General features: G+C 41.6%; 2 protein-coding genes and 1 long non-coding RNA gene across 5 annotated transcripts; 2 read left to right on the top strand and 1 right to left on the bottom strand.

The window, feature by feature from the left end:
- The first annotated feature begins 333 nt into the window (after positions 1 to 333).
- LOC113124342 (zona pellucida sperm-binding protein 3-like) lies at positions 334 to 2,523 on the top strand. Its single transcript, XM_026297040.1, has 8 exons — positions 334 to 642; positions 793 to 920; positions 1,071 to 1,174; positions 1,304 to 1,481; positions 1,738 to 1,866; positions 1,974 to 2,054; positions 2,197 to 2,315; positions 2,413 to 2,523. Exons 1-8 carry the CDS (start codon positions 334 to 336, stop codon positions 2,496 to 2,498), a joined length of 1,134 nt encoding a protein of 377 aa, XP_026152825.1. The 3' UTR covers positions 2,499 to 2,523.
- Positions 2,524 to 2,817: 294 nt separating this feature from the next.
- Positions 2,818 to 8,778, bottom strand: LOC113121682 (uncharacterized). 2 transcript variants are annotated; one of them, XR_003294778.2, is made up of 5 exons: positions 8,476 to 8,778; positions 5,223 to 5,541; positions 5,018 to 5,065; positions 4,622 to 4,810; positions 2,818 to 3,113 (listed from the first exon to the last, which is right to left on the bottom strand). It is a non-coding gene; the product is annotated as an uncharacterized LOC113121682 (long non-coding RNA). The 2 variants fall into 2 exon arrangements; XR_003294777.2 differs by having other exon boundaries at positions 5,018 to 5,541.
- epoa (erythropoietin a) lies at positions 8,520 to 15,407 on the top strand. Of its 2 annotated transcripts, none has more exons than XM_026292351.2 (5): positions 8,520 to 8,598; positions 12,610 to 12,740; positions 12,871 to 12,957; positions 13,161 to 13,325; positions 13,791 to 15,407. In XM_026292351.2, the coding sequence occupies exons 1-5, from the start codon at positions 8,520 to 8,522 to the stop codon at positions 13,941 to 13,943; spliced, it is 615 nt and encodes a 204-aa protein (XP_026148136.1). In that variant the 3' UTR covers positions 13,944 to 15,407. The 2 variants fall into 2 exon arrangements, with proteins under 2 accessions (XP_026148136.1, XP_026148142.1); XM_026292357.2 differs by having other exon boundaries at positions 8,556 to 9,048.
- Positions 15,408 to 15,499: the final 92 nt, after the last annotated feature.

Here is a 15,499-nt window from a genome sequence, read left to right as displayed (position 1 = left end):
TTGTCGATTTTAGTTTGCAAATAAAATCACGACTTTAAAACATTAATTTAAAAACAATCATTTTTATCTTGGAAAAACGCAAATTGAATTAGAGTCATTTATTGGACTAAAGCTGTGGGAAATTTCGCTTTAAGAAACAGTTTTAGGGATTTTGTAGTAGGGTATATATAATGTTTTGTTTATGTCATGGGGTCAACATGATATTATAACGCTGCAGTGTTTCCAGACTGAACACAGGACCAGCGCGAACAAGTAGGCCTCAGGAAACCTGCACACACCTGCTATAATTGCGCTAATTCATCCATTCCCAGGTTTCCGTGTGAGAGAGAAACAATGGCCAACCTGGTAAAATATACAGAATCCCTCTCTGTTTTCATCTTTTTGCTTTCTGTGTGTGCTTGTTCTGCTGATGACAGCCATGTAGGATTCGAGGAAAGCACCGGACTCGAACTTAAATGCGGAGAAGTGGAAATGAGCGTGACCGCAAAGCGAAGGTTTTTCGAGGACAGACACATCCCGTTCAGATCCGAGTATCTGCAGCTCGGAGCAGACCAGCAGAGCTCCTGTAAACCAAGAGGACCCGTGTCTGGAGCCAAAATGCGCGTCTCCGCAGGTCTACGGGAATGTGGCACTGAGTCTAGAGTAAGGCAAATAACAGCAACACGCCAGACATGAAGCTTCATCCTCAAATGACACTGATCACACAATCATTACTGCCCTCATGCAGTCTGATAATGTAAAACAGCACCTCGAGTTACCCACGAAGTGTTTGCTGTGTTTGCTGCTGTCCAGGTTCATGGTGAGTGGCTTGTGTATTTCAACCAGCTGCTACTGTCTTCTCCTGTGGCTCCTACTTCTACTGGCAGTGTGACAGATAGAGGGTCAACCACCGTCATACCTGTTGAATGTTATTACAAGAGGTGAGGCCACATCACTATTTGAGTGTGTAGCTACAAAATCAAACCATTTTTTTTTTCTTGATTGGAATGTCATCATCATAATTTCTAGACACAAAGAGTTGTAGATGACTGTAAGTGTAGAACATGTGCCTTATCTCTGTGTGCACACAGAAAGCAGACAGTGAATGGAGAACCATTAACCCCAACCTGGCTTCCCATGACATCCACTATCAGCGTCTTTGGCCTCCTGCACTTCTCCCTTCGTACCATGGCTGGTGAAAGCATTATCTCATTTAATCGAAACTATGTCCTTGGAACATTTCTTTGACATGTCGCAATATTTATTGCTATCTGGAATTCATATGGAACTGAGAAGATAAAAATATGTGTTTGCTGTTGAGCAGATGGCTGCAGCTCTCTGCGTAGTTCCTCGGTGTACCAGCGGGGGGAAGCAGTGTTTCTGGAGGCTCGTGTGGAGGGCCCACTAGAACCTCCTCTCATTTTATATGTCGATTACTGCGTTGCTACACTGAATCCTGACCCTCTCTCCGAGCCCAGCTACAAGTTCATCACTAAGCATGGGTCAGCCCTTCCTTCTGTCTGATAGTCACTCAAACTAATACTCATTTGTGGGTAGGTCAGTACATAAAACCCACATCACAACAGCAGATTATTGTAAAATGCAGCAAAAAATTCACATGTAACTTCCTCAGAGCCAAGTTCAGTCTTTTAACATTTATCCGACAACACTGGAAGGGAAGCTGATTTGGCCTCATTGTGTCTAAATTTTGATGCAGCTCATGGAAGCATTCCAGCATGTGTTGCTTCTCCATTACAGATGCCATATGGACAGTGTGTTGTCATGGTCGTCGTCTAAGTTCCTCTCAAGGGAGCAAGATAACAGACTGTGCTTCAGTGTTAAAGCCTTCTGGACTCCGGTAACAACAGCCACTAGCTGGTTGATTACGTTCTGGATGATCATTGACATTGGAGTCATCTTTTTAATACAAAGGGTGGTGCTGTTTTTGTCATTTCTTGTGATTTTACTTTGGTTTTCTTCTAGATGTTCATCAGCTGCCACCTTAGAGCTACTCTGAAACAAAATGCAAACAGTTATCTCAACAAAGCCTGCTTCTTCCACCAACCCACATCCAGGTTAGGCTGTCAAACCTTCGGAGACCTTCAGTTGTAAATCACTTCATGTTTTTGGCTTTTCAGACTGTGGCATGGACTGATGTAAAGTGTATTTTATTAGCTGGGGCATCACAGCTGAGGTGTAGGTTTCTGTGTTATTCAGCTGGCGTGCCACAGAGGGACACGATGCTCTGTGTGAATGCTGCGACACTGACGACTGCTCTCATCAGTCTGAAGAGGAGAAAAAAGGACAGAGTGGATATGCAACTCAACTAGATAGAGGTTAGAGGTCATTTTTATCTGTTGTGCTCAGTGCGAATGATGACATGAACTTAAATGACTAGCATCACTGACTGATTTGTGAATGGTCTTTTCACAGAAGAGAAGCTCGAGGTGAACTCAGCGGTCGGGCCAATTCATACCCTGCCACACTCCGACTGGACAGGCCATCCAGTCCATCACTAAAGACAAATGTTTCCAGCTTTACAAGTCGGCGTATACAGGAACTGTCAAGACCAAAAACAGGAAAAGTTCATGATAAAGCATTCACCACTTACTGTTTTTCATGACTCAGCACAAAACGTGGACTCAAACCCATTGGAGAAATGTATAGTTGGAAGCCATCAATAGTAATCACTGACTGCAGTTATTACTTTGAGGCAAATACATAACCCAATTAAAGACCATACATGTGGCATGTGGGATTTATTTTTTATTACTTTGAACCAAGGAGGTCTTTGCAGCAATATTTTATATTTTACTATATCCATCAGAAAACCTCCACTATGCACCGCGGCTGACTTCAGACAGGAAATATATTGGCGGGAGAGATGAAACTAACACAGTCTAAACCGAGTAATGGAAGTAAATAAAGTTATGAATGGAGAAGGGTTAGTTCCTCCTGAAAATACAGGTTTGTCATCCCACAACACCAGTATAAAGATACTCCACAATGTTTTCTGAAAACCTCAGTATCACTCTGCAAACTGGCTGACCTGTATCTGCATGTAGTTACACACTTCCATGCTGTATGTCAGCGCAGTGAGCCAGTTGTTGTTCCTGTTATGGCTGAGGATGCTCCTAAACCAAAACAGATCAGTCAGTCATGCGTATTTTCAGGATGTTATACTTCCCCCCCCAAGAAGAAACATACATAACAAGGTTTTTAGTGATATGGTCATTTCTGCTACAAAGTATTGATTTATAAACATGTTGTGAAGGTACATCGATTACAGCACAAGCTTTCGTTGTCTTGGTTACTGGTAGTATTTCTAAACGTCTCTCTGACAGAAATCCTGTTTACAAATGTGTCTCATCTGAAATAGACCAATAATAGCCTCATTATGAATGAAGAATGGGTAGTTTTTCATTCAGCTATGAAAATTGATGATGTTGAACTACAATGGAACCTAAAATATCTCTGAGGCAACAATCATACTAGAATAAACAGATGCTGAGGTAATAATGGGGCAGCTAAGTAGCCATGTGCTATACATTCCCTGCCTGCAATAGAAACACTCAGGGATAAAAATTTGTGGAAGGAAAAGCTGAAACTGCCAAGGTACTTTAACGTCTGTGCTGTTAGACTTTGTTGTATAATGTTGTCCTTTGAATTTGACACTGGGATAGTGTGTATTGCTTTTGAATTATTGGATATACAGCTACATCTATTTTAATTTTAGCCTTTCAGATTCAGTAGTATAGTAACTGTGCTTCCTGTGAGTGGTTGGTTAATGGTCAATCAGATTTAAAGCACTGGCCAAGTTTATCTTCTCCCTCAGTGATGTGGGTTGTGTTTTCATGGCCTATTATAGCAAATATTCTGACTTATATGTTAACACTGGAGTGTGTGATGCAAGTGTTGGTTGTGACATGGCCCCTCACATAATGTTCTGTTTGTTGTCTGGCCTTATTTTGGTGCCTCTGAACACAGGGGGGGAACCAGTCCAACACTATGGTCCACCTCTATTATTAAAGGCCCATACAGACATTATCTGTTTGTCGCAGGGCAACACGTTTCATTCCTAAAGTATCCTCTGCTTCAATAGAGTAGTTGCATGTACAGAGTGGAGCTGGATGAACTTTTTATGGTCTGCTGTTTGCTTGGATGCTCACAGCAAATGAGCAGGTTTTGGGAAAGATCAGGTTCTTGGTGAAATATGTGCCTCATCTTAGCTAAAATGGCACTAAGGACGTGAGCCTAACCATCTACCAGTAACCTGCACATTGTACAGACGTAATAAATCCTTCACCCAGGAATGACTGTGACTGAACAGGTAGTCATGATCCATTCACCTCCTCACACCTGTCAGTGAGGTCCATGAAATATCTGTCATTTGGATTATGGCACATCTAGAAGCAAAAAGTCTAAGGCGATTTTTGAAGATTTTAAGATGCTACCCATTTCATTAAAAAGTGTCTGTCAGGTGTAACTTAACAGTAGTGATGCTCACACTTTAAGAGTGGTTGATGTCACGTGGTGGGTGGACTGATAGTTTGCCTGTGCATTTTGAAAAGGGATCTGGAAATCTCTTCCTAGACAGTCCAGTCCTATTCAAACTTTGCCTAATATGACACAAACAACTCACATGACATCCTGGCTCCAACATAGTGCGTTGCTGGTACTGGGGTCACTCGACTCTCAGGTGTTTACTTGGCTCCACTAGGCTGAGGTCTTGCTTCAAAAGCAGTCCACCATGTCCCCTTTTCTGGGCAGAGGTCCCAGCAGTTTTGTTGAGCAACTGATACATGTCTGATACCAGGTTGCTTAGCAATTCCTACACAAAACACAATTTAAAGTGATCAAATGAAAGGAACATAAAGCATCAACACTTCGATCAGATCAGTGTGTGGTTCCAATTGAAACATCTATGATGGCTCAGACATAAGCAAACAGAAACCAGGACTCTCCGTTCTATTAGGATCATTTCTGCTGTCAGAATGATTAGTACAGTAAGAGATTAGTATGGTGAGAAATAATGTACCTTATTGGTAGTTTCTTCCTTCACAGTGCAGCCAAGCAGTTGCTGGACCTGATGCAGCAAGAGAAACAAAGGTGGGTTTGAAAATAAAAAAACAAATGGTATTTTGTTGGCTGCAAAATAAGACACAGGTTGAATTCATGTTTCAACTCTGCTTCCTATGGCTGTACATTTCATAAGCATGCACACACTGAAGTACTTCATGTACATTCAGGATCAGCAATGAGAACATTTGATCAGAGGGAGACTCCAGTGATGTGGTTCCTGTCCTGGAATGCTCTCCACACATCTGGCCATCACCAGGGGATCACAATATAAGGGGGATAACGTCAATAGGGTGATAGGATTCCTGTCACCATCGATGCCTGTAAGTTGAAACAATAACTTCCGACCTCGTCAGTGGATACCGTCTTGGCTCCTGCCTTGGCTCCTGTGTCCCTCACAGTCGGTCCCCCCATTCTTTTATGTCAGCTTCCTGTCTTGTGTCGCGCCAGAGGAGTAGACCTAGCTGGCTCTGAGCCCAAACCCTGGATGAGAAAGCAATAGACAAAAATACACACTCCAACGTAACAGCTGTGCACTTTCACTGTCTTCTATATAATACAGTATTGCCTCTCCCTTGCTGCTTGTTGTGTGCATCATCCCCCGGTGGTCTTTGTTTATTAACAAGTGTAAGTGAGACACAGGTTTACGCCACCGCTCCTCTTTTAAATGAGCCTAAATTCAACAACCGTGTCCCATTCCAACCCAGGAGTCAGTGTGACTGGACTCCCCTGCCCCCGCACTCCCCACACATCCCTCACCTCCCACCCCAATCCCCTGCCCTGGTCATGAAGCATGGCTTGCAGCACGTACCTTGTCTCCCTCTCCCCTTTCTCTCTCATGTTGGCTCAGACATAAGCAAACAGCCCTTTGAGCAAACAGTGTAACAATCTATCAACATTGTTTGTCGCTTAGTGCTGCGGTAACCATGTAGTATTAAAGCTGACTCATATCAGAAGCAGAGATAAAAATGCGCAGGATTATCCTCACTCATTAAATATTTTCATTTATTTAAGATAGATAGATAGAGATTCCTTCCTGACTCCTGCTTATAGAGTAATGTAAATAAACATTACAAATACATACACGAGCCATTATACTGTTATTGATCAATTTTCTTTTCAATTCAAATATTTTCAGTAATTGTCTGTATTTTACCATCTAAAATACTCTTAGTTTTTCAGTGAGACACCTGGAATTGCATGCTGGTTCCTGATAATGCATATGCAAACATCCTTTTACTTCCTGTCTGATGGAAAAGCCTCCTTTAGCCTCTGGAAGATCCCCCCTCCTCTATGACACACAGAAGGTACTTCCAGGAAATTTCAGTATATTTCCTTTACTCTGGCTCCAGAGGGGCCATCAAGGATCAGGGTGAGGACATGGGACATAAATACGCCCTCTTAAAGTACAGAGAATAGAACTGCTATATAAAAATTTTCAACATGTGTGACTAGTATTCCTGTTTGGATATCACATTACCTGGAAAGACTGTTCCTCTTGCAGATAATTCATTTTATTGATGACAAATAAACCATTGCTATTGCCATACCTGGAACATGATACCCAAGGTATCTCACATGATATTACATTACATTATGTATATATATATATATGTATATATATATGTGGAAAGGTTGGAATATCTTCCAAAGGTTAAAACAGGCAAATGCTTCTCAAAGGTTTAACTTTACAGAACTGGCCTTCTGAATCTGTTCTAACAGTCCTCAATAATTGTCCAGGTGTACTCAAGTGTCTTCAAAGGGCTCTTCAAATGCTTAACTAATTACTCCTTTACGACGGGGACCTTTCACACACTGAGGAGCTGTGGTAATAAAACCTAACTGTTTTCTCTTTACCTACATTTGTTTCACACCTTCCCAATTAAAGTCTGCACAGCTGGTGTTTAACACAGCAGGAAATACCAACTGGAAAACAGTAAATTTAGGGAATCTTTATCTACTAGTTTGTTTTTCTTTTGATAAACTTTGCGTACTATAATTATTCATACCGCATGCAGGCCCAGGGACAGAATAAATACAGAGAAGAGGCCTCGGAAAGTACACAGGACACGTTTATCTTCAAGGTTAAATATATAAAGAAAGGTGACAGATTAAAGTAAAAGCCAACATAGTGTCATTAGTCAGGTGGTGAGCCTCCTGCTTCCTGCTTCAATGCTTCAATGAGTCTCTGAACTTAAACAGATAATAATCAGAGGGTACCACATGCACTTTAGGAAGTATTCATGGTATAAAATGTCCCATTATTGCCCTCATCCCTTTGTTAACATACCTGATAACTTTTGCCCTACATACGTCTTGTCTCACTGTCAACCATTCAAACCAGCTGTTTATTGCCCTGATGATGCCTGTAGAGACTATTCCAGGCATTTGGGAGACCTCCAACACCCCAGTGTCCAACTGCTCTGACTTCACTTCCTATACTCTCCTGTTTCACTCCTCTTTACTCCTCTGTGTCACTGTGTTGTCTCACCTTTAGTTTTGTCTTTCTGCTGCCCTCATCTGCCTGAGCGGATTTATCTTTTTGGAGCAGCACACCAATATAGAACCATTTGAAATGTCTGTATCATAAGAGTGGTGGATTGACCAGATCAGATTAGCATTAAATGTACAGCCTACAGCCACTTTCTGTATGAGGGCCAGTGCTCTTAACTCTTGTTTTACCCTAAAATGAATAGCTTCCAACGGCTTTGGCACGCATGCCTGTCGGGGACGTGCAGGTGGACGTTTTGAATGATCACCTACTGTAAACATTTGAGTGTATGTGTCACTGTGGGAGAGGAGGGATTGGTGTGTTTAAAGTTATACCCACGCGTCACGTCAAACTCACTGGAGTGGCCGGGTGGCATCTCACGGGTGTGCACACTCACGAAACCTATATTTTCTTGTATTTGCCACAGATTCAGTAAATAAACTATTTCGATCTCAAAGCCGTGTTTCAAATATTTAGAAAAACACACGAACTTCGGTTTGTCCACTGTGGTCACTGAACGCGCCCTGGCATGTGTTGTTTAAGCTTGGGCTTAAAATAAAATTATTTTTGAAAAATCAAAAACGAAAAAAACGCAACCTTTTTAAAAACAATTACTCGTTTTAGATGGATCAACGTTTACACTGTCGTTTTTTTTTTTTTTACAATATACTACTTTAATGACTGTTTCTGCAAATCATCGAAACAATGAATGGGAAGTCTCCGCACAGCTTTTTTGAGGCATTATTTACTTTTTAGGCCAAATGTTTTATAAACAGGGATAGCCTATTATTTGGATAACAATGAAAGAAAACATTTTTGCCTTAAGGGAGGAGGTAGTTTAGATTGTCATCATAGAAACAATGCAACTTTATTTTCAAAGTCATCAATAAAAAAATCAAACAGCATCAGTTTTTAGAAACACCTACCGGATAAGTGCAGGAGATCCACAAAAGAGCTTCGTTTCCAATTAATGGGCAATAGACGGACCCATGTGCCAAGCCACGAGGACCCTGTGAGGGGCTATGCGGACGCCGCGATGGAGTTTCCCAGTGAGTTACGGACATGCCTTCGTGATTTTTTCCTCTGTACGCCGGCTTTAGTAGTTAGCCTATTTTCAAGCTTTACGCAAAGAGGATCTGCATGCATGGGTTGATGTTTAATCGCTCACCGCGGTGCGTAAAAGGCGCGTCCTTGTCCTTGCGGACTATCACGTTATCGCTATATCCTTTGGGGAGGTAAATAAAAGGTTTTGCCAAAGCACGGCGGTGAGAAAGTGTGGTAGGTGACTACTCTCAGCAGCAGCACAGGTCTTTTAGACGCGGACCCACATGCCAGTCGGACTAGCGCCGGGGCCAGCGCACTTGGTTCTGTGCTGGACTTATTGGGTTTGACTGGTGCCTTTAACTTGAGCCGTGAAGTCTGTGCGTGTGTTTAATGCTTTCACGATGTTTTTAAAAGATGCCGCACCTGTTTGCGAATGTTGCAGAAAACGAGTAGAGGTAAGAGCGCATGTTACATTATGCAGTCCGCCGCGTTGCTTTGCGTGCGTTATCCTGCTGCAGCGGTCTGTATGCTCAGGATTTTAGACCACATTCATCACTTTGCATGTATCATTCAGTATTTAGACGGTTTATGGCTGAATGTTGAATTTTGAGATTATTAAGGACTCTCTGGAGGTCTACTCAGGACTACTGCCCATTTGAAGGTCCCCTGATTTGTTCCAAACTCTTTGTTCTGCATGTTTCTGAAACATATTTCTGGATGCTACTGGGTTGTTGTTATTCAGCTTAATTTAGCTTAATAAATGAACCTAAATCTGTAGCTGCAGCTTTGGCGCTCAGTCTTGTTAAAAGTCTAGTTTTACCCTTTACTGTAAGACACTGTTGATAAAGTGGTCTTCTGGGAAATTGCTGAGTATTGATGATATGCATGTATTTCTGTCTTGTTCAATGGGAAAATAGTCTCCAGTCATTCTTCTCTAGCATGACACAGCAGGCTGAAAAGTAGAGGGGATCATATTCAAAAGCTGAAACTGCAGTTTTTTGGCACAGTCGTCACATACTTAAGTCAGCAGAAAAGAGCAAAAGGTTATCAAAGGCCGACAACTTTAAAGAATTCCACTGGAGCCGAACAGGAAATTATGTCACACCTGTGTCATCTGATAGCTGCTTATTTACAACTCTGCACTTTGTCATGGGGAAGACCCATTCAAAATAGAGAGGTCACAAAAAGCATTTAAAAGCAACCACGTCATTACTGAGATGTACTTTAAATAGCTCATCTTTATCCTCTTTGCCATTTAACCATTAGTGCCACACAGACTATGGCTTCACTAGCTGAATTCTTCCTGTGCACCAGATTAGTTGATTAAAATGGCACATGTCAATTGCATCTTCTCACGTGAGCATCTGGCTACCTTTGCAAAGCATTTGTCACATATCTGGAGTGGAGCCTGGTATTTATCCATAGCACTGCCACTTGTGGACCACTGCTTCCACTTTAAGATAGCACCCCGGTTTTGGCAGCTAATGTTGGCAGACAAAGCTGTTAACTTTTAGTCTGGCCACAGACCTGAACTGCACATTCCACCACCATGGTGAGAATGTAGAGAGGGCGCGTGTGCATGCGTAGTTTAGCTTGATGCATTCTCACGTAGGCAATGGCGGAGGTGAAAAGGTCACCAATAATCCTCAACTTGAGTCACACATTCACATTTAACAAAGTGTCTGCTCTTCGTGCTCTTTAGCAGCAGCACAGAAAGATCTCCAGGACTCCAGGACTCCAGAACTCCAGAACTCCAGCAGTAGTAGAGTTATTTCATTTTTCCAATCTAGTATTCATCATAAGTAAATAATAATTTTCAGTGATAGGAACCATAACTCTAAAAATGCACATCCATAAGTACTAGTGAATATCACGCACCTGATGATGCCATGTGTGTACTGGTGTGTGTTCATACTTAGTGGGCTGCAGAGAATATTAGTGCTTGCTCAGAGGAACAAGAAGGCTACAGTGCTGTTAGTAATGTGCATGGAGCAATTGGTAACTCGTGAAGCTGTGGGACAATGTGCACCACTACCACTATGTACGTACAAAGTTTACTGGAGGTTTCTGTGAAACATGGGGGTGGTGTGAGTCAGATGTGCTGTTTAAAAGACACACACTGATCGTACATGTCAATGACAGTCAGACTGTCAATGACAGTGTTATCGGGGCATGGAGGCTGGTGATATTCTTGACCTCTTAAAGGAGCACTACTAATGACTACTACTAATATTTTCTTATTATTACTCAGTGGTAAGAAACGTGGAACTTTTGGCAGGTCAGTTCAATTTGTGCTATCTAGGAGATTGCTCAGCCCAGCCTGTATCTGCCCTGTTTTCAACATCAGTATATTTTTATCATTGTTTTGCGTCACCCATAAAGGCTGCTGTGAAAGAGCACATTCAGCATGTGCCAAAGAGAAATGAGGCTAGATGCCCACATGATCCACAACAGGAGAAGCCGAATTTATCCCTGGAGTTCAAAGAGTGCTGTGCATTCAAGGGATGTTAGACGTAATAAGGGTTAAACAGGCATAGTCATTTCTGCATTGTCATGATATCTGCAGGTTCCTGATCATATGCAATCACATGGTTTTTTAGGTTTTGTAGACAAGAATGAAACTCAAAGAATGAGACTTAAAGTTGCTGAATCATGTTTATTTTACATGACGCAACTTTAAGTGCATCAGTTCCCCTGCAAAATTTATGCATTAGCACATTTGTCAAAAGTTTACTGTATGTTTTATTGTACTGTCAAATTGAAAAACCAAGCCTTGAAAAGCTATGTATGCAGACAACAGCAACAAATGATGATTAACAAATGCAATCAGTAAGTGTATACCTAGCAACTTGAAAAGGCACTGTTCTGAAATCAAAACAAAATTGCATGATTAGGAAGGTCTGCAACATTTATATTTGCTGTTATAGATATTTTGTGGTGAGTATAGAGTAAGTGACATACAAAAAACAGTTGTTCGTATAATCTTAAAGGCCTCAAACTTTTGATGTGAAAAAATATAGCTTAGCACTTAATAAATTGATTAGTTTCTTTGTTCACACTCAACATTTTTATACTAGAAAAAAAAAAGAATCAAAAGAATTCCCCCGTGTCCCAATGGCTCCCTATTCATCCATCCACTGTATCCATCTATCTGTCATTAGTAGTTTATCAACATCAGGCAGAAAGGGTCTGAGGAAGGCCGGCAGGTAAAGTCTCTCAGCATATTTACACTGAAATAGGAATAAAAGAGACTTACTGTGATTAGTGGTGACAAAAATCAAGCAGGAGCAGTCAGAGTTCAGGTGGACATCACAGACAGTCTGAATCGAGCAATAAGTCTGAGGGCGTAGGCAAGAGTCCAAAAAAGTAGAGTCCAAACAAATTTGAATCCAAAACCAAACATGTTAACTTAAGGAAGACAGCAAGAACACAGAAGCGGAGGCTTCGAAGCACACATGCTGTGATGAACACAACACACAGTCTATCAGAAAATCAGGAAAATGGAGACAGGTGTTGTGGGTGTGGCAGCCACTGGGCATCAAGGAAACAGGAGTCAGGTGTGCAGGGCAGAGCTGGAGGGAAAATCCAGGGCCCATTGGAGACTGTATCAAGAATGACAGGCCATAGAAAAGCCCAAATATTACCTCCTGGTGGAGTGTTTGCTTTGCTCAATGTGAGAGGATGCTTAAAAAAATACAATACTTTAAACTCTGAAGGCATCTCTTACACATTTAATCATCTGCAAAACCACAATAAAAAGTCACTGAACAAGAGTTTGTAGGACAGGGTGCCAGACCCATGTTCCTCAAGGGAAAAAAAAACCAAAAAAACACCCTAGATGTTACAGTAGCATCCACTGAACTAATGAGACCAAAGTTTAAATATCAGCCCTATGTCACAAATTTGTTGTTGCTTCCTTTAAATTTCACTTCCACTTCTCTCATTCTCATTGTGTTTTAATGCTCAGTAATCTTGGAGTGACTGTATTTGTGTATCTGTTGTATCTGTCATGACAGGACTGCTTGCCTTACTGTTGATAGTCTTGGAGTGGACCCGGCCAGGCCTACCATCCCCACTTAGGCCAATCTGTGACCTGAGGGTCCTGAACCATTTCATTAAGGAAGCACGAGACGCAGAAGTTGCTATGGTGAGAGAAAAATGTATGCAGGCAGGGAGACCTAAGAACAGGAGACGCTTGTGGAAGAGATACACCTGAATTCCTGGTCCTGGATTTAGCCATACTCAACATTTACAAAAATGATCTCTTGTTTTCTTAGAAGTCATGTAGAGAAGGATGCAGCCTGTCAGAGTCCGTCAATGTCCCACAAACCAGAGTCGACTTTGATGTCTGGGAGAAGAAAAATGTAAGTAACTGAACAGCGAGAAATTGTTTACACACCTAGCAACAGGTTTAAGCGGTGTCCAATATATGATGACATTTTATGTGCTACAACTTAGGTTTTTGGTGGACCTATAACGTTTGTTATTTAGTAGCTGTAGATCAGAATTATTACTGATCCTTAATTCTTTCATAACGTTCTTGCCCTCTTCCTCCTTTTTTGGGAAGGCATTGGAACAAGCCCAGGAAGTGCAGTCTGGCTTATGGCTTTTACAGCAGGCCCTCGGTTTGTTACGAACATCGGTCACCAACACAGCGCTGCACGGCCACATAGACAACACCATCAGAAACCTGCTCAGCATCAATGCTGTGCTCCGGAGCCTCAACATCCAGGTGAGAAACAAAAGTTCAAATGCAGAAAAAAAAACGGCAGACGTGTAGTATCACAGTGACATAATGCTAACAGATGCAGTAAAGCCACTGTACAAGCTTGTTCTTAGACAACAGTCTTTGAAATGATTCAGTGCACAAAAGTTTGTGTCCAGGTTCAAGGGTCACTGAAAGTGCCATCATTGTAAACAGAAGAGTTAACAGTGCTTAGACCCATAAAACCCCAAAACAAAGAAAGACTTATGAAAGACTGTTGATTTGGTCAAAACCGAGACATGGCTGCTGTACGGGTATTTTAAGACTTTCCATGAAAAGATAAGATTTCTATAGTGGGGTTGTGCAGATGACTGGAAATGCATGACACTTACTAACTAAAAGCACATTTCTGTGGGTTGACATACTCCAGCAGGAGAGGATGTAGTACTAGGAATTGAAAAAATTCCACCATTTCTTTGTGTTTGCCTTTAGGACTATATTCCACCAGGAAATGCAGCAGGACTTGAGGGAACATGGAGGGTGTCATCAGCAACAGACTTGCTTCAAGTTCATGTCAACTTCCTTCGAGGCAAAGTTCGCCTTCTTCTTTTGGATGCACAAGCTTGTCAGCAAGATGTCAGCTGATGAACTGATCTCCCTACTCCAGGCAAAGCTAATTTGTGTTTCCAAAGGCGAGAAGAGGGACCTGACACTGTTGAGCTGCACGTTGGCTGCTGGAAGCGGTGTGGAAAAGCGAAAGACACAGCCATCCTCACTTAAGGAGAGGAGGCAGATAAGAAAACACAGTCCCAGCTAGGCTTTGAATGCATAGGAGATGACTGCAGATGTGACACATGGACATGGTGAGGCACACTCTGACCAAAGGAGGCCTTTGGGAAGCCCTGCACCAATAGCTGTTCTACTGGCACTCTCTAGCACTTTTTGTGTGGATGAACGTCTGTGTGTGTGTGTGTGTGTGTGTGTGTGTGTGTGTGAGTGAGTTCAGACTACAAGTTTCAAACTGCACGTATTAGTGTGCATGTGCGTGGGTTTTCAGTACGTTTGACCCCTACACTCACCTCTTTAGAGTGTATCGTGGAGTGTAACACCTAGAAAATATTGATTGCCCCTGGAAATCGAAGGACTGTGAGGTTGTGACAGGGCGGCTATTTCCAGTAAAAAAAAATGTATGAGGCCTCACCCTACATGCCTTGAACATTTTTCAGCTATGCCTCACAGAAACATTAGTCTCTTTTTTTCAATGAATATTTTAATATATTTTTAAAAGCTGTGTCACTACTATTTATATAGATTTTCTACCTTTAATTTCCAGTCTTTGTATTTTTTTACTGTAAAAATGTAGTTGGGCCCTTTTTGCCAAGTTCTCATTCGTAACAGTGAGCACATTTGCAAAGCCGTGCCATTTGCAATGACACGTTCCTTTTTATAAAGATTGTATGTATCTGACTGTTAGTTTTCACACTGCATGTACCTTCCAAGGACTATAAAGTTGGTCAGTTACAGCGAACAAAGGAGCATGAGGGTCAGCGAGGAAAAGGATTTTGGGGGGAGTTACATGAGAACTGTGAAGTTGTTTTGTCATTATCTATGTTTTTTTTTTTGTTTGTTTCTTTCTAACACTCAACCCATCTCAACACACTGATGTCCAGACTGTGCGGAAAATTGCTGTTTGGCTTTCACAATTAACATCCCGTGAGGCTGTAATTGCAAAATAGTTTTCCAGAATCTGATGCTAAGAGTCTGCTCCCTCCCTCTATTGTTCGTCATCAGTCAGCCCGGCGGACAATCAGTTAGTCCTGGGAACTGGAGGCTTTCTCCAAAATGGAAGTTCAATTATTTTAAACCAGTTAAGTGTTCTTCCTTGTTTTTTTCCGTATTTTTATATCTTGTTGTGCAAGTGCAAGATGTTTTTTAAGGATGTTTGTACATGTTTTCTTTCCTGTTGTGTTGTTTTGTCCCATCACCGTATAATTTGCTATTTAAATACAAAAATATTATTCTTGGATAAAGAAAGGACACATGGAAACACAACAAGCAGAAGTTTGTACATTTCATTCATTATCTGCCTCGCTCAGGTCAGTAAACTTAACAAGCATGTTTCTCCAGTGCAGTTGCTGAACACAAACTGCATCACACGCATTACTTAATACATCCTGGTCAAACTTTCTTGTCCTCGATTC

The sequence above is a fragment of the Mastacembelus armatus genome, chromosome 18, assembly GCF_900324485.2.
Source record: "Mastacembelus armatus chromosome 18, fMasArm1.2, whole genome shotgun sequence".
NCBI lineage: Eukaryota > Metazoa > Chordata > Actinopteri > Synbranchiformes > Mastacembelidae > Mastacembelus > Mastacembelus armatus.
Note: the sequence above shows the minus strand (reverse complement) of the source record. Positions and strands in the feature narration are given on the sequence as shown.

Bases quoted from the DNA above. Each gene is read 5' to 3' on its own strand.
- LOC113124342 (XM_026297040.1), top strand. From the start codon at position 334: ATGGCCAACCTGGTAAAATATACAGAATCCCTCTCTGTTTTCATCTTT. The intron at 1,482-1,737 runs GTCAGCCCTTCC...TCTCCATTACAG, and splicing joins AAGTTCATCACTAAGCATGG to ATGCCATATGGACAGTGTGT. The intron at 1,867-1,973 runs GTTCTGGATGAT...GATGTTCATCAG, and splicing joins GCCACTAGCTGGTTGATTAC to CTGCCACCTTAGAGCTACTC.
- epoa (XM_026292351.2), top strand. From the start codon at position 8,520: ATGGGCAATAGACGGACCCATGTGCCAAGCCACGAGGACCCTGTGAGG. The intron at 12,741-12,870 runs GTGAGAGAAAAA...TTGTTTTCTTAG, and splicing joins GAGACGCAGAAGTTGCTATG to AAGTCATGTAGAGAAGGATG. The intron at 13,326-13,790 runs GTGAGAAACAAA...GTTTGCCTTTAG, and splicing joins TCCGGAGCCTCAACATCCAG to GACTATATTCCACCAGGAAA.